This window comes from Callorhinus ursinus, unplaced genomic scaffold (assembly GCF_003265705.2).
Source record: "Callorhinus ursinus isolate GAN/ISIS: 27379988/994484 unplaced genomic scaffold, GSC_fseal_2.0 scaffold8, whole genome shotgun sequence".
In the NCBI taxonomy this organism is placed as follows: domain Eukaryota; kingdom Metazoa; phylum Chordata; class Mammalia; order Carnivora; family Otariidae; genus Callorhinus; species Callorhinus ursinus.
In genome coordinates, this window is record NW_027397070.1 from 68,871,753 (window position 1) to 68,895,102 (window position 23,350).

At 48.9% G+C, this 23,350-nt stretch overlaps 2 protein-coding genes across 15 annotated transcripts in view; one reads left to right on the top strand and one right to left on the bottom strand.

Moving 5' to 3' along the window:
• The window catches only part of WARS1 (tryptophanyl-tRNA synthetase 1), a 31,335-nt gene extending 15,604 nt beyond the window's left edge, over positions 1-15,731 (bottom strand). For 3 of the 6 annotated variants that reach the window (XR_012379174.1, XM_073895882.1, XM_025869365.2), the window contains exons 1-4: positions 14,675-14,865; positions 9,735-9,913; positions 4,599-4,812; positions 3,500-3,608 (exon numbers count right to left, since the gene is read on the bottom strand). Coding sequence is in view for 5 of the 6 variants with exons in the window: in XM_073895882.1 (XP_073751983.1) it covers positions 3,500-3,608; positions 4,599-4,812; positions 9,735-9,848 (437 nt within the window). In the remaining variant the exon portion in view is untranslated. Of the gene's footprint in view, positions 1-3,499; positions 3,609-4,598; positions 4,813-9,734; positions 9,914-13,343; positions 13,459-14,296; positions 14,435-14,674; positions 14,866-15,618 lie in introns of those variants that run through there. The other 3 variants (XM_073895884.1, XM_073895883.1, XM_073895885.1) reach the window with 3 other exon arrangements.
• WDR25 (WD repeat domain 25) overlaps positions 15,207-23,350 on the top strand; it is a 137,769-nt gene continuing 129,625 nt past the window's right edge. Inside the window, exons 1-3 of one of the 9 annotated variants that reach the window (XM_025869360.2) lie at positions 15,238-15,343; positions 16,752-16,870; positions 18,714-19,560. In XM_025869360.2, the coding sequence (XP_025725145.1) occupies positions 18,754-19,560 (807 nt within the window). In that variant the 5' untranslated portion in view covers positions 15,238-15,343; positions 16,752-16,870; positions 18,714-18,753. Of the gene's footprint in view, positions 15,344-15,749; positions 15,861-15,903; positions 16,184-16,751; positions 16,871-18,713; positions 19,561-23,350 lie in introns of those variants that run through there. The other 8 variants (XM_025869359.2, XM_025869356.2, XM_073895880.1 and 5 more) reach the window with 8 other exon arrangements.

Below are 23,350 nucleotides of genomic sequence, written 5' to 3' on the forward strand. Positions count from 1 at the left end.
TTTTTTAACAACCCTTCACAAACCCTTCCAAAAAAATTGAAGAGGGAATATTGCAAACGCATTCCGAGGCCAGGATTATCCTGACACCCCAAGCAAAGACATCAACAGAAAACTAGAGACCCTTATGAATACAGACACAAACATCCTCAGCCAACTCACAGACCAAATCCAGCAACATATAAAAAGGATGATACACCATGATCAAGTGGGATTTGTCCCAGGCATGCAAAGTTGGTTCAACGTACAAAAATGCATCAATGTGACATACGGTATTAAATTAATAGAAGACAAAAACCACATGATTCTCTCAACAGATGAAGAAAAGGATTATGACAAAATCCAACACCTTTCATGATAAAAATACTCAAAATACTCAATGAACTAAGAAGAAAAGGAAACTTCCTTAGCATAATGAAGGGCATTTATGGAAAACCCATAGCTAATGGTGGAAGAGTGACTTTCCCCTAGATCAGGAATAAGACAAGGATGCCCACTCTTACCACTCCTATTCAATGCTGTACTAGAAGTTCCAGCCAGAGCAATTAGGCAAGAAAAAAGAAATCCAAATTGGAAAGGAAGGAGTTAAAATTATCTTCATTCTTAGGTGACATGATTCTACATACAGAAAATTCTATAGAATCTTCAAAAAAAGAAAGAAACCTACTAGGGCTAATAAATGAAGTAAAGCTGCAGGATATAAGATCAACAGACAAAAGTCAGTTGTATTTCTATAGAGTAGTGAGATAATTGTGATTTATAATAAGAAATATATATTTGGTCTTTGTCACAGAGCTCCTAAAATCCATGGAATTTCCTAAGTGATAAGAGGTATAAATGTGACATTCATATAACAAAGCCCCTTTCAACCACACATGAGTTTATGTTAATAAGGTGACTTTTAGAAAGTCCCTAAGTAACCTAAGGATGGAGACTTGGTGCCAGGGGAACCAACCCTAATTAGAGGTTGGTACTTATCAGCCCCAATCCCCTCAAAAGGAGATTGAGCTTAATCACTAATGATCATGCCTATGTAATGAAGCCCCCATAAAACACCAAAAGGATGTGGTCTGGAGAGCTTCTGGTTGGTGAACATATAAAGAATGATTATAACTTAATAATGAAAAGACAAACAACTTTTTTTTTTTTAAGATTTTATTTATTTATTTGACAGAGAAAGACAGCGAGAGAGGGAACACAAGCAGGGGGAGTGGGAGAGGGAGAAGCAGGCTTCCCGCTGAGCAGGGAGCCCGATGCGGGGCTCGATCCCAGGACCCTGGGATCATGACCTGAGTCGAAGGCAGACGCTTAACGACTGAGCCACCCAGGTGCCCCAAAAGACAAACAACTTAATTAAAAAGCAGGCAAAAGATCAGAATAGATATTTTCCACCAAAGAATATATAAAAATAGGCAGGAGGGCCCTGCCCTTGAGTGGCTCAGTCAGTTAAGTGTCTGACTCTTGGTTTCAGCTCAGGTCATGACCTGAGGGTCCTGGATGGAGCCCTGCATTGGGCTCCACGCTCAGCAGGGAGTTTGCTTGAGATTCTCTCTCCCCCTCTCTCTTTCCCTCTGCCCCTCCACCTGTTTGCTCTCCCTCTCTCTTTCTCTCTCAAATAATAAATAAATCTATAAAAAAAACAAAAAACAGGCACAGGGTGCCCGGGTGGCCTAGTTGGCTGAGTGGCTGCCTTCGGCTCGGGTCGTGGTCCCAGGGTCCTGGGATTGAGCCCCGCCTTGGGCTCCCTGCTCAGCGGGGAGTCTGCTTCTCGCTCCCCCTGCTTGTGCCCTCTCACTCACTCGCTCTCCCTCTCAAATAAGTAAAATCTTAAAAAAAAAAAAAAAAAAAAAAGGTGGGGGGTGGCAGGTGGGGGGATAAAGCATATATAAAAGTAACCAATGAGCACTTGAAAAGATGTTCAATGGCATGAGTCTTAGGGAAATATAAATCAAGATACAATGAGGGGCCGCCTGGGTGGCTCAGTTGGTTAAGCCACTGCCTTCGGCTCAGGTCATGATCCTGGAGTCCCGGGATCGAGTCCCACATCGGGCTCCCTGCTCAGCAGGGAGTCTGCTTCTCCCTCTGACCCTTCCCCCTCTCATGCTCTCTCTCTCTCTCTTTCATTCTCTCTCTCAAATAAATAAATAAAATTAAAAAAAAAGAATTTAAAAAACACAATGAATAACCAAGTCATACCTACTAGAATGGCTATAAAAAACAAACACAAAGTAGGAAATAGTAAGTGTTGGTGAGGGTGTGACCTGGGACCCTTCTTGTCTGTGCATTGTTGGTGGAGATGCAAAATGACAGTCACCGTGGACAGCTGTTTGGCATTTCCTCAGAAAATTCTAGAGCTACCTTATGATGCAGCAATTCTGTTCCCACCAAGAGAAATGAAAACACATGTCCACACAGAAACTTGTACACAAATGTTCAGAGCAGCATTACTGAGAACCAAAAAGTGAAAATAACCCAAATGCCCAGCAACTGGTGAATGGATAAACAAAAAGTGGGGTGCCATCTATTCATTGGAACACTATTCAGGTATAAAAGGGAGGGTAGTACGAACACACGCCACCACACGGTGGAACCTTGAAAACATGATGGTTGCCAGTGGTGGTGGTGCGTGGAGAGGGTATCGGGGAGTGACTGCTCATGGGGACAGGAGTTTCTCCCTGGGGTAGTGTGAGTGTTCTGGAATTAGACAGTGGTGGTAATGGTTGCACAACCATATGAACATATTAAAGACCACCTAAAAAATGTGAATTGTATACTTTAAAAACGTAAATTAAATCTTAATCAAGATAAAAAACTTTGACTATATTCTGTCCAGAAAGAGGGCTGAGCAGGGTCTGGAGTTTTCTGTACACGGAATTTGAAGTGTTTTGGCAGGCTGCCGAGTTCTGTCCTGTGTGTGCTCTCCCGTAACCGTGCAGAGCAAGCAGAACAGAACAACCCTACCATGGACCATATAATGGGCTAAATGGTGGGGTGGGTGAGGCGAGAACACTTTTGGAACCTGCCCGTTTTCTGATTATTATCTGCATGGAATTTATAGTCTAGGGTAGGGATAGTTTCTTCCAGGTACACTCTGTTAGTTTCTCTTCTGATGATAGGATTTATGAGCGGGCCAGGACAATAGCAGGAACAGGGCAAAGAACTTCAGGAAGCCACTGCTTATCGCGTGGGAAATGTTAAACTTGGACATATTCATCTCTTTTGTCTTTATGACATTTTATGATTTATAGCACATAATCTGGCATGAATCTCATCTGCTGTGGATGGGACCTCCACTTTGTGAAGTGAACAGTTCATAAATGAATAAAGTAAAGGCCGTGGGTGAAGGGACAGGGCATGAACCCACAACCAGTTATGGACAGAAGGTGGACGCCAGTCTTCAGATGATTGGCTAGCACTGTCCCCCCAGGAGCAGGCAGCTTGAGGGAAGAGTGTCCTAATCATGTCTGGAATTCAAAGGAGAGGAGGGCAGGAAGCCTCTGACCTGTGTGAGAAGAAGATGCCTCTGCGCAGGAAGCGGTGTGGTTTCTGGCCCGTGGCTCTCTCTATCCGGTTTACCAGCTCCTTGTCGATTTTACTGCTTCCGAACCGAACTGGGAAAAAAAAAATTGGAACAAAGGAGATATGGCCACCTTAGGTGGTGTGAGGTTCGGCGACCAGATATTACTGAAGGGGAAAGACTAGTGTATTGTGTACACTCTTAACGAACCCAGACTCTTTAGGCCTCTGCTCCCAGTCCCTTCTCTCAACCCAAAGTCATACTTCTTTCACAAGGACAGTTGAGATCACAACCAGCAAACAGGAAACTAATTACAGAATAAAACACTGTTTTGTCTGGGACTGGATTCTGACTGGAAACATATCCAGAATTCAGGCTGGCTAGCAACTTTTCACACCTCCCCTCCCCCAGTTGCTTATTAAGGTATGATCTGTGCACAATGACACTGTAATTTTAATATTCTTTAACTGCTGCATTGAATTAACATATCTTCAAACAAATTTTCCCTCAGTGATGGTCTATACTTAAATTATGGAAAATGGCTTTTGACTTTGATAAAAACATTTCAGCAATGCCTCTTCACTGGTGATTACCAGTGATCTCAGAGTAAGGATTCCCTGAACAGGAAGCCCCATGAGGAGGGGCTTGCCAGTGGCCACCTGCCCCCTGTGAGGAGTCATCCTTCTTAAGGTGACTTCTAGCTTTTTAGCTCTACAATCACTATCACTACAATCTCTTAGGTAATCCATTCTTGACTTTAACCATTAAGTGAGAGGTGATTTAAATGACTGCAAAGATGCCACTCTAACAGACCTTTCCTCAAGTTCTGAATTGCTCAAAAAAAGGGAAAAAGCTTCTACTAAGCTATCTACTATAGATCGTTATTTCGAAATAAGTTTTACATCATTATTCTAGTTAAAAAGAATCCTTTGGGAATGTATTGCATGACCAAAAAATTTTAGGATCTATTTTTTTTTCTTGGCATTGAAGTTTGACTGGGTTTATAATTCAAAATAAAATAAACACCAATGGGATCAACTCAAGGGAATCACTTGTGTAAGGTGGGGCTTCTCCCAGGACATACCAATGAGCTTGTCATAGTCGATGCCCTTGGCACTGCTCGTCTGTACTGTCCACGGGTCCACAAAATCCTCCTCAGCTTCTGCGGCATCCAGGCCACTGTTGCTCCCAAGTGCCGGGTTCCCTGGAGGGCAGTCGGCCTTGTAGTCCTCCCCCACAGCGGCTTTGTAGCTCATTTTCAATGATAATAACATCTTTACTGCAGAATCGATTTCATCCTGGACGAAGGAAATGAGGATGAAGGCTAAAAATACCACCGTAGCTAACGTTTTGCTGAATGTGACTGCTGACACGTGGCAGGCACCGTGCTAAATGCCCTCACACACGTTCCTTCCTTAGCCTCACAACACCCCTTGGAGGCAGGCACCACTGTCACTGTGCTGTTCCAGCTGAAGACTCTGAGACTCAGAGGCGAAGGAGCTTGCCCATGACGCATAGCAAGTCGTGGGCCTGAATGTCTTTTATTTATTATGCTGTTCTAGTCTTATGGATTACTACCACAAACACTATGGAACAAATGGACATGATACACACTGTTATTTATGACACAGTGAACGTGCTGAAGATTTCTCAAATGCTACTGATGCCAGAGAACGTGTGTGACAAGCTCCCTGAACTGAGTATAAGCAATTCTATGTTGGACCTTGTTTTTACGTTCTTCACAGTTGAGATGAGTATTTGTGGAAGCTTAAATAATGCCACTGAGGACAGTAACAGCAACTCTAGACATCAGGGAAGCAGATAAAGGCAAGGAAAAACACAGGCTTTCAAGTCCTAAATTAAGGAGGGATGCAGTGGGAAATAGTGGTATTACTGTATTTTGGAGTCTTATCAAGCTGTCCAAAGTGTTTGCATACTGAGTGTTTAAAAATAAGCATAAGAAAAACAAATGTAAAAATATATCCTTGGGTACTCTGGAAATCTGGTAGAGAGACCTCCTGCTCCAGAAGCCCACACGAGCCATCCCTGAAGGCTGGCCTCTGGAAGAGCAGGCCTCATTAGGCAGATTAGTCATGCTATACCACAAAGCTCTGCTCCTGTAATTGGCCTTGCTGGATCAGATCACAAACAAAGAATATACACAGGCCAATTTGCTTGCCAAAGGAAGTACAAACATTCCCGTCTAGAGTATACACATCACGTTCTACGAAGTGGGCTTCCTAAGTGGAGAGACACATCACCAACCTCCATTCGGAGGGAACTGCTGTGTCAGGTATGGCCCCTGAGCCACAGGGAACTGTCACCGTGGGGTGCTTCTGCAGACACAGATTTGTGTTTCACACTCTGAAACTACCTGGATTTTGTTATTACAATGAATTAGAATTGTGGGCTCAATAACTCTGTGGATATACCTCCTATAAGAGATAGGATATTTGCCCAGGTGGGATAGGTAAGTGTGTTTTACTCATCTAATTCCTGCAGTGCCTAAGCTCAGTGCAACAAAATAAATGTTTAGCAAGCATGATTTGTTGAATTATCCATGGAAACAATTACCCTGCTTTGAAGTACACTTTAGTCAATACCCTTTTATCACTGGCTATGTTGACATTTCATACTCTATCTGGTCTAACTCTGCTTGCAACTAGGAGGCTCTTTGAAAGTCAAACATTTAACCAGTGCCCCTGCTCGAGAACTGTGTGTAGTCTAGAATGAGATTTAAATGGACAGGCAAGCTTGCCTTGTCTATTTTCTTGTTCTCAATCTAACATGGACCAGCACACTGAAACAGGATTTAAAAGGTGACGTTCTCAGGGGAGGAAAAAACAAAAAAAGACTATGTACAACCTGATTTTATCTAAAGTTCCAAAACAGGGAGAGCTATCTATGGTGGAGACATAGGGTGAAGGGCAGAGGCAGTGACTGAAGGTGTCTGAGGATGGCTTCCGGGTGCTGCCATCTTGTTTCTCGATTTGGACACTGGTTACACAGGTGTAGTCATTTTGTGAAAGTACAGTAAGCTGATTATGAGCTCCCTATCTTTCTGAATAAATGGTGCACTTCAATTTAAACAGTTTACCTTGGGCGCCGGGGTGGCTCAGTCAGTTAAGCGTCTGCCTTCGGCTCAGGTCACGATCCCAGGGTCCCGGGATCGAGTCCTGCATCGGGCTCCCTGCTCAGCGGGAGTCTGCTTCTCCCTCTACCCCTCCTCCCTGCCCATGATCTCCCTCTCTCAGGCTCGTTCTGTCTCAAATAAATAAAATCTTAAAAAAAAAAGTTTACGTAAACTAAAAAGAAAAAAGACTTTGCTTTGTCTTAACCTCTGTGATCCAGTGTCATTTCTTGAGTCCTGCCCAAACTGCTCATGCCCTTCACCACTGTCTCTCCTCAGAGCCCCTAGATTCTGACCCCAGGAGACACCCTGCTTTTTAGTGAGCTGTTACTGAAAGCAGGGGGTCTTATTCCCTTAGTACATGGAGCAGAAAAGAACGCTGAGGACCACGGCCGAGACAGCTGGACAAAGAGCCTACGGTGCCCTCACTGTACCGGTGTTCCCAGAGTGGCTCGGGTATTTTGCATAAGGTGAATTCCTAAACTACCAGGTGCTTCTGTTAGAACACATTCCAGGGTCAAATTTGCTTCTGAATTTTCATCGTTTAACTCTGACTTCATCATGCAACCTCTGATCTCTCTTGTTAGGAGTCAGCTGATTGCATAAATCAAAGAACACACCTGGAAGAGTAATTCTAAACTGGGTGAAGTACTGCTTGTTTACTAATGAACGGAACTGGAGATCACTAAGAATTGCTAACTAAAAACACTTATTAAATGTTATTCAAACTTAAATGTTACATTGACACAGATACCACTGTCAAGTTTCCAAAAATGGGTTTAAAGAGCAAATAACATTGGCTCCTTTATTTACTTCAGATTTTTAAAAAAACAACTTAGTTTCATCCACTGAGTCCTATCTGGTGTGTAAACCTCTTCTTGTGATTAACCAACTCCTTTTTTGGGACATCACTTTCTTTCAGTACTATTTAATGTGTAATGGCTTATTTGGGGGTCCAAAGAAAGTAAACTGCCAGGATGGGTGGGAGATGGTTGATCTCCATCTGGGGAGGACCCGGGGGGCTTCTGAAAAGGAAACAACAGGGGTTGGAAGTGATGGACGAGGAAGTGATGGTGAAGAGGCAGCTGAGTGACCTAAGGGTGGAGGCATCGCAGAATGAAAGGCAGCGCTCATATGCATTAAAGATACAGATGCAAGGATTACACTTTTGAAACATCCCGCAGCAATAGCAGAGAGACCTTTCAGAAAGGCACAACCCCCCCGAGGACAAAGGCGACGAAAAGAGGACCCCGGCAACAAGATTTCGGAAGCTGCAGAGTTGCTAGATGACTGGCCATGGACCGAGTACAACAAAGGTAAGGATGTCGTGAAAACACTGGAATTAAGCAGCTGGGGAGTCCCAGGGCTGGGGCATCCATGGAAGTGAGGGTGAATGTTGGCTATGAAACAGGAAGACGGGTAGAAAGTCCATTTAAAAAGCAGCTGCTTGGCTCTCCGCCCCCGCCCCCCTCTCCAGGCAGAGGTCCTGTGCCAGGGAGGTCAAGTTACAAGTGTCTAGCCTGGGGGCGCTCTGCAGGTGGGCGCAAAGCACCAGGAGCACAGAAGGTCAGGGATAGCCACACAGCCCAGCTTCTCTGTCCCACAGAGAACATCAGGAAAATCATCATCAAGATCTCAGAGATAAAAGGATACTTACTGTACCTAGGAAACGAGAATGGGGTGCAATGAGGAAAGGAACATTCAGAAAGCAAATGAGCTCACAGAAATTAAAAATGATAGGATAAATGAAAAACAACTAGAGGGTTAGGAATTGAGGAAGGGGTACCTGGCTGGCTCAGTTGGGAGACCAATGAACTCTTGATCTCGGGGCTGTGAGCTCGAGCCCCATGTGGGGTGAGGAGCTTACTTAAAAAAAACAAACAAACTAAAAAACAAACAAAGCAACATAAGAGGTTGAGGAAATATACCTGAAAGAACAACAAGAAGAAAACAAAATGGAAAGCACAAGTCAAAAAATAAAAGCAGAGGACCAGTTTCAGGGGGAAAAAAAATCTATAAATAGAGAAAACAGGAGAGAAGAAATCAGAAACAAAAGAATTTCTCAGCATAAGGCTCATAAGTTTCTAGTTAGAAAGGATGTACTCATCCCCAGAAATTTCAGAACACTGGAACAAAGAGACCTTCCTGCAAATTTCTGGAGAAAAAACAAGGGAATGGCATCTGGCTTCTCCACAGCGACCCAGGCTTCTGAATTCTGTGAGAAAATCACTTCTTGCTTATCGATCAAACACTACATAGAGATACTTTCAGACATGCAAGATCCCCCAAATTATTTCTTTAGCACGAATTTTTTCCGAGACCATTAGAGGATGTGCTCTGTCAAGAGAGTAAACAGAGGAGTGAGACACAGGATGGGGAAACAGAGACCCAACAGGGCGGCGAGGGGAGGGCCTAGGGTGCCCGTGCGGATGGTGAGAGGCAGCAGTCTGAGCAGGCGGAGTGCCGGGAGAGACCTCATGGAGAAGAACTGCAGGCTGGCTGATATGAGTGCCTCAGGGGGAGACTCAGCGAAGGGCCGGAGAGCTACTACCATTAGTATGCAAAAGTGCGGAGCAGAAAGGAATCAAGACAAGTATCAACTCCAGGGCAGGGAAGGAAAAACACTCCTACTCTACTCCACGGGTCAGTTGTCTGTAGCATTTATGCAGTCAGAAGAACAGTCGATGCTGACACTGTGACATGCATGGGACACCAGAGGGATGGGAAGTGTTGACAGAAGTGTTAACTCCTCATTTTCCACAGTTAAAGGCCCAAACTTAACTATCAACAGGAGCAATATAAAAGTGTGATTCTGAGAGTGAATCAGCTGAAAGGACTGAAATGTTCATTTCTGGGAACAGGCAGGTAGACGACTGCTGGATTTCAGTGGCTTTTCTTTATTTTTTATTTTTTTCCCCAGTGGTTTTTCTTTATATCACATGCATCAATAAAGGAGAAAATGAATTTAAAGTTATAGCCAAAATACTTCAGTTATTGAGGGAACAGAATCTTGGGAACAGTCTGTTCTGGGTAACATGACCCCAGGCTTGGCCCAGACGCACGTGTAGAGAACCCAACAAAATCACATACCTTCGATGCCTTTCCAGCTTTGAGGGACCGCACAAGTTCCCCCTGAGCAGCTATGCTGTTGAACAGCTCCAGCGGGGAGGCACACCCCTGCTCACCATTGGGCATGTCTGCCATCTCTGGGACCTAGGTTTACAGCTGGCTAGGAGGCTGGAAGATTTGCTCCGTGGTCCAGATTGAAACTGTGGGGGAGAAGGGGGAGAAGGGGATGGGGAAGGAGGGAGAGATTGATTAATGAGCCACTGTAACTATTTTACCTTTCCTGCTCTACCTAGTCCTTCGTCTTTCCAAAAAGGTGGGAGAGGAGTTATAATAAAGGGCATGGATAAAATAACACTAATAAAAGTATAAGCAGAAATTTGGGGCCATGAAAAAGGAGAAAAGTGGATGAAGAGATGCCAGCGATGAGGACTGAAGGAACTGCTAGGACTCACCACTGGCAGGACTCCTCCAACTAAGACCAAGTGTGCCTCACCTAGTACCCAGCACCCAGGAAGGACTCGCCTGTTTGCGCACAGAGTACCAAAGTGCTTTAACAAACTGAAGTTCACCAGAACTAAAAACATTCAGCAAACTGCAATTTACTCTTTATCTTAATTGTACTGGGGATGAGTCCCACGCCCTTGCAGCCACAGCCAACAGGTCACTGAACAAATGGCTTCGTCTGGTTGCCAGCTGCTCTGTTCTCAGATTAAGCAAGGTCTGGGGTCAAGGACAAGATCATATGTAGGATGAGGGTAGGGCCTATCTGTTCTGGGATCCAAATGAGGAAAAGAAGGATATATAGCCTGTCCATTCTACATGCTGTCTTACTTCACTGCAGTCCTTTGAAAAAGGTGCACCTGCACCTTGTATTAGTTGTTATTTTTAACCTTGAAGAAGGTGGGACACAGGACAGGCCACCTGATGCTGCCTGGTGCAGAGAATGACCACAGTCAGCTCCCTCTTGGGTCAGTCACTGCCCTTTTTTGAGTGTCAGCTTCCTCATCTAGAGAGTGGCACAATCAGGAACCTCTTCAGCTACCTCAAGGGCTGCTATGAGAAGAAATGAGGAAAAACTAAAAGGCAGCATTCCGTAAACTGTAAAGCAAGATATAAATCCATTATGAGTATTATTTGTCAGGGTTCCAGGTCTTGGCCGAACCCCAGCTCCGTTTACAACTTGCCGCTCGGCCCTGAACGAGAGGACAATGACAATGGGCTGGGCCAGGGCAGCCAACCCCCAGCACCTCCACACCTGCGATTTTTCTGAACACCTTATACACATCCGTTCACTGAAGCCTCACAGCAATCCTGTGAGAGAGATCTGTTATCTCCATTTCATAGATGAGCAAACTGAGGCACAGACAGGTTACAGAACTTCCCCGAGATAACGCAAGTGAAAGGGGTGGGATACAAACTTAGGCAGCTACAGCTTACGCTCTCTCGAATACCGTCCTACACGTTACTTAACTGTGAGGAGTCTCAGCCTCTCAACTGTAACGTGGGGCCGACAGTAACACTACCTGCAGGATTGCTGTGTGGATGGAGCATGACGGTTCAGGTAAATAACCAGCCCAGCACAGCACTGGCCTCACAGGAGAGGTTCAATATGTGACTATTATGTCTTTAATTATTTAAATTTTTTCTATTAACTTTTTGAACCCAAACCCCAAACCTGAGGGGTCATTTTTTTTTAAGTTAAACACTAGCCCCAACATGGGCTCGAACTTAGAACTCTGAGATCAAGAGTCGCATGTTCCACCAAGTGAGCTACACTGGGGTACTTTATTTTTATTATTTTGTTAAATGTTTATTTATTTTGTTAAATGTATTATTTTATATTTATTATTTTGTTAAATGTTTAAGAAGGATGTAAATTTTAACTAGGCTTATCTTCACATAAATCAATGAGAGCATAATACTGAAACCAGGATGAGACAGTAAAGTTTCTTTTTCCTTCTGGCTGAGAATCACCTCAATTCCCAGAAAAGGGAAGTTGGGTGAAATAACTGCTTCAGATAACAAAGCTAACAGTTTAAGAAGAAGGCCTGCAAGAAGGAATGCGGAAGAACCTCTGACTAGCACAGGAGAGGAGAAACACTCAGGCCCGTATCAAATTACAATCAAAGGATGAAAATTACTTCTAGCCACAAATGATCAGACATCACATCCAGCTCCTTTACACACGACCCCAAATTTGTCCAACCTTCAAAGTTGGATGGCTTGGTATATGCTCTGCATTAGCAGATGAGGGGTAATGGCTCAGGTAAGTCAGAACTGCCCTGAGGTCCCACCGCCAGAGGAGCTAAGCCAGGATCCGACCCTAAAGTCCTCCGAAACCCTGTGTTCCCTCAGCATTCCAGCTGCCGCCCGCCCCCGCCCGGAATGTGATACTCTCTTTGCTGCTTGAGCACTGCAGGTTATCTTACTAATTCAGACCTCAGCTCTTCTCTGCAGCCTTTCCTGGCTCCTGCACCTCTGTGGCCAAGCTGATGGCTGGGTCGTTGGTGGTCCCTGGGCATTCTGTTACTAACTTGATGACAGCACTCATGTGGCATTTAGTTATTCATGTCTTCTCCACCAGACAATGAAAGCAAACACTGGGTTTTACTCTTTTATGTGCTTCTAACGCCTGGTACACAGCAGTTTATCAACATTTACTGAATTAATCAATCTCATAAGTCACCCAGTTCAATATTCCCCCTAAAGTTTATATCCTCTCATGTTATCTTTGCAAGTGCTTATTCCAGTTTAAGGTAGATTTCCCCCATGTGGACTTTACACAGCCTCATTTTTAGCATCTTGCCACTGTGCTGAGCCTGCTGGGATTTGGGGAGGGCCAGGCTGGCCACATGGTGCTTTCTCCAGGTCTCACACCCCAAGTCTAGTTTTTTTACCCACTGCTAACATCTGCCTACCATCTTGGTCACTCTCTTTGGAACTCCCTTGGGTTTATCCCTGTCGTTAAAAGTGTAGTATCTGCCATAGAAGGCAATGGGTGACAGCAGTAAGGTTCTGAAGTCTGCGAGTAGGACCAAAAGCATTAGCCTTAAAAATTTTTTAAAGAAAGGACCAGGTAGAATAACTGGGTATGCCCTGGACAGATAATCTCCCCCTGCAGTGGAGCCGGTAACTGTAGAGGACCAGCTAGACGAATGGGGCCTGCACCTAGGGTCCATGTTGTAGGGAAAAATACGTTTTCCCAAAGCAGAATTCTGTTGAAAGCACATGGGAGCTAAATCTGATGAGGGAACAGCAGGTAAGGTCTCCCCACTCTCATGATCATGAGGCAAACATTGCATGGGAACCACCCACATGATAAATTTTGTGTTTGTGTGTGTATGTGTGTGTGATGCAACCTCTTGAAAGACAAGAAAACAGGGGCGCCTGGGTGGCTCAGATGGTTAAGCATCTGCCTTCAGCTTGGGTCATGATCTCGGCGTCCTGGGATCAAGCCCTGCGTCGGCCTCCCTGCTCAGGGGGAGACTGCTTCTCCCTTTCCCCTTCCCCCTGCTTCTGTTCCCTCTCTCGCTGTGTCTCTCCGTCAAATAAATAAATAAAATCTTAAAAAAAAAAAAAAAGACAGGAAAACGTAACAGAATCTCTTAGTTCACACACCCATCCATTTACCCCCATTTCGTGTGTCTGCTCTTTTTCCTTGCGTGTAGTCGACATGCTCCTTCATTTCTTTAACTTTTAGAATGAAATTTAACTTCAGAAGTTTTTAACCCAGAGTTCAGCATGTCTGAAATGACATCAACAGTCTGCATACACACTGGTATGTACATGGTTCTAAGCAGAATATCCAGGTTACTTTTCCAAAGGGGTCTGAGATGCCAAAACTCTGTGGACGACTGTCTTAGTGTTTACCGCATAAAGGGCAAATAGAGCTTTGAATCTTTGTTAGGAGAGTTGTTTTATCTATTTAACAAATAGAAAACCTAAAACAAAGAAACAAAGCTGTAATCTATGGAGTTAACTATCATCTCCTCTGAAAAAAGTATTGGGAGTTAGAGCAAAACTTCATAGTCCGTGGCAGATCCTAATGCACCTTTAAAGAGAAAGCTAAAAGGCTCTTAAAAATTAATTCTCAATTCCTGTTTTTAAAGATCTTGAATCTTGTGCTCATTTTGAAACGTTTCATTGTTCTGGAAAAGCATAACAGGTACTTGAAGAAACTGGGTGGTTTTGGGATGGGGAAGAGAAAGAATTATAGAACCCTTTACCAGAACATGACAGTGACTTGGGCCATCCTGAAATCATCTCACAGATCAGAATACACTGGTCTACGATTTGGGGAAAGGGGGCATAAACAGCCAATCCTAGAGCAGCCGGGAAGAGCACTGTTTCTGGATGCCTGGAGTACCACCAGGAGGTGGGATACCATCTCTCACGCCCAGGCCCCAGAGTGTGTGTGACAACATCTTTGGATGGTCAAGTCCCCAGAGGACAAGAAAACGACCTCTGTGGAGCAAGCAGTCCTTTAACACTTCAAACCTTGGGACAGGTTATGTCCACCTTCTCTTTGTTAAACACTGAAAAGAAAGGTTATTTTTCCCTTCAAATAACAAAATGCATGTTACCTTAAAAGGCGAAAAAGACATGAATTTCTATGAAGCCAGGCATAAGATACTCTTGCGTATGACAACGAGAAAGCTAACACGTGAGGATGCTGAGCACATAAGGAGGCCTCATCAGTGAAAACCGCGCGTGAGGGCCGATGCGGAGGTGCTGCAAGACGAGCTGTAAGGCCAAACAGGCAACTGCTCACCGAGTATCTCCGTTCCCTTTGGAAGCTGTGAATCACCTGAGCTTCGGGTCAGCGGGATGCAATACAATGCAGGATAGCCTAATTCTGAGACACAACCCCTTGCCCCCCAAACCAAGGTTTTCGGCGCTTTGGTCAAAGGCTGGCGAAAACTCCAATGAGCTCCAGGCCTTGTGAAGATGGTAATACATACCCAGGATGTGGGAGGCACGGCAGACGTGGCCACTGGTCACGCTGGGCAGCTGGGTGGCTGAGACTGCCCCGAGCAGCCAGAGGTCTTCTTTTATAGTCTTCCCCTGTTTCTTTCAGTTTCTGTTTTACAAAAAGGTCTTCTCCCCTTTTTCCTGTTTACCCTACTCTTCAGCTATCTGCACGTAGGGGTTTTTTCTAAATTACTTAGTTTCTCAGAAACACTTTGAGATTCTTGACCAGCCTCCTTGGTGAGGCTGTCCAATCAGGGCTGGGGGTGGGGGGTACGGGTGGAGACCGAGCCGTTAGCCGGTCGTTGCATCAGCCACCCCGTACCCCAGACTGGCCTCCGCGTAAGCTCTCCGCCCTCTTCCCGTTCCCCACCCTCTGTTCATGGGTGGTCGTGGGAAGGCAGAAAGGCGACTGTGAATTCCCCGCAGCGCAATGCAGGGGAAGGAGCAGGCGTCCTGGGGTCGGACGGACCTAGCTTTCAATGCCAGCTTGGGCATTTTCTCGTGTCAAGACCTTGGGCAAGGGCCATTACCTCTCTGCTTCCTCCTCAGGTTCCTCATCTGTGAAATGGGCATAAAGAAACCTCCTAACTTTACCGCGGAGGGGACCGAGTGCGAAACTAGAGGCAAAGCCCCCAGCACGTGGCACACACTCGTTCAAGGTGGGGGCCTCTCGCCTGGGGGGAGGGGAAGAGGGCGGGGACGAGGAAGGGTCGGTGCCGGCGGGAGTGGGCGACAGACGGGGACGCGGGCGCTCGGAGGAAGGGGGCGAGGGGCGCCGTGACAGCCTCCACGCCCCTCGTGGTGCCAGGACCCGGCGGGCAGCGAGCCGGGCTCTGAGGAGGATACTCCGGGCCCTCGCCTGGAGGCGGCGGCGGAAGAGCCAGGTCATCCGGCGCCGCCCCGGCCTCCCGCCCTCCCTCATCCCCTCACTTACCGGCCCCGCCGGGCCCCTCAGCGCCGCCGGCTCAGCTACGGGCGGCCTCCTGGGCGTCCGTGGAAACTCCCTCCGTCCGGAACAACTTCCGGCCCGGCTACCCCATCATTGGCTGTTCGCGTGGGGGCGGGGCGGAGGCCGCGGATGATTGGTTGGAGGCCCCGGAACCAGTGGAACGCACCTAGGGTGCGGAGCGCAGACCGGACGGCCTCCGGCAGTACCGAGCGCTTCCGGTGCGTGTGGTGAGCGGCGGGCCCGTGGGCGGGAGGGGGCTGGGACCGGGCGGCGGCGGCGGCGGGGCGGCCCGAGCGCTCCGAGCCCCTCAGCGCCGGCCATTCACCGTCCTTCGCCCGTCCTTCCTCGCCAATGCCTTCGGACGCGCAGAGCTCTGGGCCCGCCCTACCTCCAGCTCTTGACAGCTCGGCTAACTTCTATTCATCCTTCAAAACCCATCCCTGGTCGTCTCTTCCTTGTTGTCTTCCTCAGTCTGTGGTCTGCGGCGCAGGATCCGTGTTTTGTGTTTAATCTCTGTGCACAGCAGACCCAGCATAAGGCTTGGCACAGAGTAGGTGATCAGGACGTGTTTGCTGAATGAGAATATTCTATTTCTTTTACTTTCTCTGTGCCCTCCCCTCCCCCCAGGCTGCATTTCACAAATATTTCTAGACGCTGGGGATCAAACAGTGAACAAAACACGGGAGGTCCTGTCGTCGTGGAGCTGACCTGCTGGTGACCCGCAGGGCCACTCCCTCGTACTGTCGCTCGTGTCTGCGGCGCCCTTACCTCTTCCTCTTGGTTGGATCCCCGCCCCCACCGTGAAAAATTTTCCTCCCCGCCCCATTTGCCTTAGAAACATGAAAGGCAGCACTCTTCCCCCTGAGGTTACCATTGTTCCTAGGTGCTCCCACTCTTCTCCATTTTTTGCCCGTTTTCCTTGAGTCTCCCTTGCCGCCTCCTCTCTGGCCCCATTTGGTTAGTTTTGTTGGCTTCCTTCTCCAGGGCTTCTCCCCACGTCTGCTTCCTCCCCTCCTCCCCGGCAGTGCTCACACCTCACCTTTTGTCTCGGGTCCCCGCGAAACCGCAACCAAGCTGACCGCCACCTCTCCTCTCCTCTGTTTTACTTTTCTCCGTAGGATTTCTTAGGACCTGACAGCCTGTATTTCGCCTGATTGTGGTCTGTCTCTCCCACTGCGTGTCAGCATGGTGAACGCAGGCCGTGGCTGACTGTTCCTGGCGCCTGCTGTGGGGCTTGGTGAGTAGCCCATCCGTGCTGATTAAACCAATGAAATGTACACGAGGCCGGTGGTGTCCGGAGCCTTATCACCCACCCTCCTGCGTTCATTCCGTCCCTGCTGCCTTTCCTTGTTAGGGAAGTGGGCTAATGGGCCCCCATCCTCCTGCTCTCTGATGTTTTGCTGTAGACCTCTTTTTTTTTTTTTTAAAGATTTATTTTATTTATTTATTTGAGAGAGAGGGAGAGAGAGAGCTTGCATGAGAGGAGGGGAGGGGGAAGATCTCAAGCAGACTCCTCGCTGAACGCAGAGCCTGACACAGGGCTCGATTTCACAATCCTGAGATCAGGACCCGAGCCGAAATCAAGTCGGATGCTTAACTGGCTGAGCCACCGAGGCGCCCCACCATAGACCTCTTTTAAATTCTGGCCATTGGCCTCTCTTTTGAGTCAAGTGCTGCAGACAGCTAGGTGGGTGGGGATCCATCTTAGCGGCTGAGCACAGACAGAACCCCTGGTGGGGGGGACCTGGTGGGCTCCCTGTGACAGGAAGGAGTGGCATGCTGTGGGGTGTGGCGCTGTGTACAGGTGAGATGTCTGAGCAGGACCAGGCTAAGTATTTAGAGGACAGAAACGTCAAGTTGTCTGCAGAGCACAGTCTGCTAGTTTATAATTAGTCCATTATATAAGTTTTATTTAGAGGATGGCTTTGTGTATGGAAGGTGTTACCTGCCTAGATTGGGCTGCAGGGGAGGGGTGGTGGTGGGACTTTTGGAGGAGGTAGACTACATTTGTTGAATGATGACGTGATGTGTGAAGCAGTGGAGCCCTTCAGGCGATGGGTACCCTTTGGGGGAAAGGTGTGACAGGGTGAAGTGGTTGGATTCCAGGGGACGCAAAACCCACTCTCTAGGGAAAGAGCTGGGTGACAGACAGGCAGAGTGGCTTAACGAGGGACCCAGAGGGAGTCTCTGGTGCTGACCTGACCCCGCATACGTGGAGGAGGAGCGCTGTGGTTACACTAAGGTAGGACACCTGGGGCATCTCAGAACTTGGAAGGTGGCTAACTATTCGTGCTGCTCCAGCACGCCCTCTGCTGTCCGGGATGTGCTGCGCACCCTCGGTTTCCTCCTGACTGGACCTCCTCTTCAGAGCACAGAATTGAACTCCAGCCTGAAGGACTTCTTTCCAGAAACTAGTTGGCAGCAATTTATCGTGTATGATGGTTCAGAATTTCAGGAAGAATTTTTTAGAAAGGGGAAATTCACTGCTGTGTGTGTGTTTGGGGTGAAACTGGCAGATTTGGACCATACCTTCAGAATTGGGGGGACTGGTGCCTCGAATGCCGTGGTCTTGTGTTGTGGGTCTGTCTCCCCAACTGGCTTGTGGTTGAGATGGGATATCTAGGCAGGGGGTAAAGGAAGCACTGGAACCCAAGGGGAGGGTGAACGTAAGGGTGGGTTCTGGACATCTTTCCATTTTAGTATTTTCAGACCTACCCTCAAAGGCCTAAATTGACCTTCCCAAAGGCATCTTCAAAATCCTGAGTCTTTCTGTCCAGGCATCCAGTCTCCATTTAGCGAGGTCCTTTTCTTATGTCTTCCAATAAAATTTTAGTTTTCTTCTTACAGATCTTGCTAATTTTTTGTTTAAATTATTCACAGATATCCCATAGTCTTCATTTAAGAAAATTAAGTCTTCTAATTAAGCCTGGTGTATAGAAAAGCCCTCATTTTTTAATGTGTTTATTCTTAGAGTTTTCCAGTCGTGGATTTGCTGGGTGGCATGTTTTCTTGTAATTACATGTGGCGGTAAGTATTCTTCCATGCGTATTTTCTGACACTTGGACTTTGTTTGGTCTCAGGTAGTTTGTCCTCGAAGGACAGCAAGAAATTCTGTCTTCAATGGCTTCATTGGTGGCTTATGATGACTCGGAGTCAGAGGCTGAGACTGAGTCCGTGGGAAGTATTCATGCTGTCAGCCAGATGAAAGACACCTCTGATGTGGTCAAACCTCCTGGGCAGGATTTTGCATGTGAAGCCCCAGGTATGACGGAAGGGGCAGCACTGCCCACAAAGCATGGTTCTTGTGAAGACCCTGCTGGCCATTGTCTCCCACTGGTTCGGCTCTGGAGAAGTGACCCAGGATCTTGTCCCAGCCAGAGGCTACAGTGGCCCCGGACAGAGCCTGATGTCACCTTCCCCACAGATAAGCCTCCTCGACCTTCCTTGTGGACCAGCCACACTCCAGCTGGTCATGTGCCCCTGGCAGCTGCCCGCTTTAGGCAGGTGAAACTCTCCTTGGGAACTTACAACTCCCCTGAACCATCCTTCTGTGCCCAAACCAAATCTGAAACCCCGGGTAAAAATGGCAACTCCCTTCAGAGGAAAAGGTGTGAGGACTGTATCGTGCCCTACACCCCGAAAAGACTACGACAGTCGCAGGCATTAAGCACAGAAACTGGCAAGAGTAAAGATGTGGAGGCCCAGGGTCCATCTGCAGGGCGTGCCCCGGCCCCTCTCTGTGTGGCCCCCAGAGTGTCCGAGTTTATTCAGCCATATTTGGACAGTCAGTATAAAGAAACCACGATTCCCAGGAAAGTGCTCTTCCACCTGAGAAGCCACAGGGGCCCTGTCAACAGCATTCAGTGGTGTCCGGTCTTTGCTAAGAGTCACATGCTTCTCTCAGTTTCCATGGATAAAACCTTCAAGGTAAGACTTGAGTGATACTGCCTTTTCAGGGACTCTTAGAAATAAACTGCTGGGGTGTTTTGTTTTTCACAACAGTGAGGTAGGGGTGCCGAGCATCTCTGTTTGGGAATTTCTGTAATTCTCCCTGTTGCATTCAGGAGTGGGTTCTCAGTGGCCCACCCTGGACTGTTGGCCCATTCTGTCCCCTCCCCCCTGACGCTGCCTTGCTTAGGCCACCAGAGAATGCTAGTCCTTATCCCTCATGGGGGCACTGAGGACGTGCAGACACACTGGAGCCCCGGCGGATGAGGTCACTGAGTGAGGGCAGTCAGAGGGAGAGGAAAGCAGGCTCAGGACAAGTCGTGGGCCCCTGTGAGCCACGTGGAGTGTTGAGCCACACCAGCTCTGTGCCGGGCGCTGTGTTGGTTGCCAGGGGAGCAGAGGTAGACAGACCTGGTCCCTGGCTTCAGGGCATGCCGTGTGGTAGGGGCTATGGACAAATGGAGAGGCTCTCATAGCCCTGGGCTCAGGAACCGTGAACCCACTGGGAGGGACAGCAGCCCAGGCTGGAAGGGCTTGGTGAAGTCTTCCAGAAGGAGGGGAAGGTTCACTTGGTGCAGGGGGTGAGATGGGGCGGAAGGATGTTCTTGGCCATAAGCATGGGAAATGTTGAGGGGCCTGATGGGGGGTGAGGGGCCCAAGGCTGCGGAAGTAGGCAGGGGCCAGACCAGGAATGGCTTTGGATGCCCTGCGGAGGACTTCCGGTTTATACAGAAACTCTTTTCATTGTTGCTTATTTATTTTAAAAGCTACTGAAGTCATACAGACTTGGCGTAAGCAGTCCCCAGGTACCCAGGGATGTAGCATAGCACGTGTGTCGCACCTCCTGTACCCTGTCTCCAGCCCTTTGGGCTATACTCTGTCCCTCCTCACTCTCCTCAGCCCTAGCAACTCACCTATATGTAGTAGGTGCCAAGTAAATGCGAGCTGAACCAAAGCTTCCTGGAAAGAAAATGGCTTTGGAGTCGAAGGGACGTGGCTTCAGATCCAGCTTTGCTGTGGAGCAGCTGGTTAGCTGGCCCCACTCTGAGTCTGGTGTCTCATCTGTAAAGGGCATAATCGTAGTCATGTGAGAAAAACGCTTACAAAACCCCAGCCCAGAGCTAGGTACCCCACAGGTGCTCAGTAAATGTCAGCTTCCTCTGTCTGTTTTCCTTACAGTTCTGGAACTATCCTGCCCAGGACATTGTATTTGCAAGTTATGTTTTGGGCTTTTCTCCTAGGAGGCATTTTCTTAAATGAAGAAAGGAAGCCTAAATACAGTGAAGGCTTTGAAATGAGCTAAACTGATGGGTGTCATTTTTAAGTGGCCAATTTGAGTCCTGAATCGACTTGTCTGTGTTCTCTTCTGGCAAGGTTAATAGAGTTGTGTGGGGACAGTGCCATGTTCCACCTTTAGTGTGGAGCCTGGGGATTTTGCACGCTGGGCTTCGGTGCTGCTCCTGTGAGGGTGGGGGCTCAGGTCTGCTCAGGAGGCTTCTGGTGTCCACGGTGTGCACTGTAACATGCTTGGGTCAATCCCACAGTGCTGGGGCTTCTCTGCGCTCCCTCCTGAGAGTCTGCGCCCATGGAGGGCCGAGTGGGGACTGGACCCTTTAGTCAGGAGCGTGTCTGGAGGGTTTCTGGTGGGCCCGTGTGGGGCCTGTGTAGTGCCAGGCCGTGTCTGGCTGGACCTGGATGTGGGCTGGAGTTAGAGTGATCTGGGCCTCGGGGTCTGGCTTCATCCCCAGCAGCTTTGTGACCCTGGGCAAGACACTTAACCTCTCAGATTCTGTTTCCTCCCCGATAAAACAAGCTGATGAGACCTACGGTTGGCACTTCTCAGGTGGGACAAATGCCCAGGCGTGTGTGTCTGAAGCACCCAGTCTAATGCCAGGCACATGTTTTTGTGGGGGTAGTGTGGTTACAGGTGGGCTGCTTGAGGGGCATGGGCAGCACCTTTCGAGGGCCCTGCGGGGGGGGGGGGGGGGGGGGGGGGTGGGCGGCCCCTGGGGGGGGGGGGGGGGGGGGGGGGGGGCGTCTGGCAGACGTTGGCAGCACAGGCTGGAGGAGGAGGCAGCCTTGCCAGGAGGTGTCAAAGGACTGCCTGGGTTGCTGTGGGCAGAGACGGGTGGAGGGACGTTGGGCAGCAGGTATGCCCTAGTGGATGCCTGCCACCTGCCTGCCCATCTGCAGGGTTGCGTCTCCTGATGGTGAGGGGCAGGCTTGGAGACCTGTGAGGACTGGTTTGCACCCAGCATCAGTGAGGTGCTCTGTGGGCCCTGCGTGGATCGCTTTTGCCCGCCAAGTTTAGGTTTCCTAAGCAGGGGCATCCCGCTGTAGTATAGTTTTTAAACAGAGCACGTCTGAGTGAAGCCATTGATTTGGGTGTTGTGTGTGTTCAGTCGTGTAGTGGGTGTTTGTGGAGTAGATGAGTGTGCTAGGTGCTATGTACTGGGGATGCGTGGATATCCTCCGAGGGGACCCTGCGTCAGCCAACTAGTTGTGACACCTTGTGGCCAGAAGGGGGCGCAGTTGGCCCAGCTTGGGAAGCTGCTCAGGCGCTCAGGCAGAAGGACTGTGTAGGAGAGCCTTGGTTGGGGTGATTCACTGAGACCTGGGTCCTGGGCTGTTTGCTGTGGAACTGCCCTCAGCGGGGCCGGGTGCAGTTGCTGTGCCTGCCCTTCTGAGGAGGTGGTGTGTGTGCTGCAGGTGATGTGTGCACCGGCCTCTTACTTGGCCTGGCAGCCTCCAGGGAGCCCTGTCCACTTCACTGTCTGTCCCTCATGGCGAGGCTGCAGGGGTGGCACTGGAGGTGGTCCAGGGACAGGGCGCAACTGCCGTCATGGCTGCTGGGGTCAGTGTCTCCTGACCTCCTCCTTCCTGTGGGGTCCTGAAAAGGCAGGGCTTTAATAAGCCTACATGCAAATGGTTGGGCCAGGGTCCTCGCTGCTCTACGATATCTGACAGTCGGGCGCCTGGGCGGCTTAGTCGGTTGAGCGTCTGCCTTCGGCTCAGGTCATGATCCCAGGGTCCTGGGATGGAGTCCCGCGTTGGGCTCCCTGCTCAGAGAGGAGCCTGCTTCTCTCTCTGCTTCTCTCCCTGCTTGTGCGCAAGATCTTTGACGGTTTTCATTGACAGAGTTATTTGGCAAATTGATTTGAGCACCTTTTCAGTGTGAAGAATTTGTGGCAGGGGCTGGAGGAGCCGGGATGGGCAGACTGATTGGGGACTAGGTGGGAGCAGGGCTGGGAACCGGGGAGGGAAGTCCTGGTTGAGGCCTCGGTTTTGCTGGGGCCTCAGGTGCATGTGTAGCCTGGTGTGCAGCTGGCAGCCCCAGGCAGGATGGTGTTCTTCCCCCTCCCTGGGGCCAGAGGGTGGTGATGCGGCAGATCTTGGGGGCCTATGAGGTGGAGGGGGCAGTGGGAGGCTTGTGGATGCTGAGTCTGGAGTGAGTATGGGGCTGTGGGCGCCGGCAGGAGCCCGGGCTCGCTGTAGCCCAGTCCTGGGTAGAGAGCAGACAGTGCAGTGGGGAAAGAGCTGGAAGAGGTGGGTCTGACAGGGCACCCCCCCCCCAACTCTGTGCTCCCTTTCCTAGGGTGCGTTTCCCCTTGTCTTTTGGTTAAAGTCTGCCAGAGTGCCTTCTTGAGCCCCGCTGCATCAGGAGGGAAGGAAGAGCCTGGGGGCTGGGGTCACAGCACTTGGTTTGAATCCTTCCTCTGCGGCAGACTGGCTGTGTGATCTCGGGCAAGTTATTTTCCCGAACCTCAGC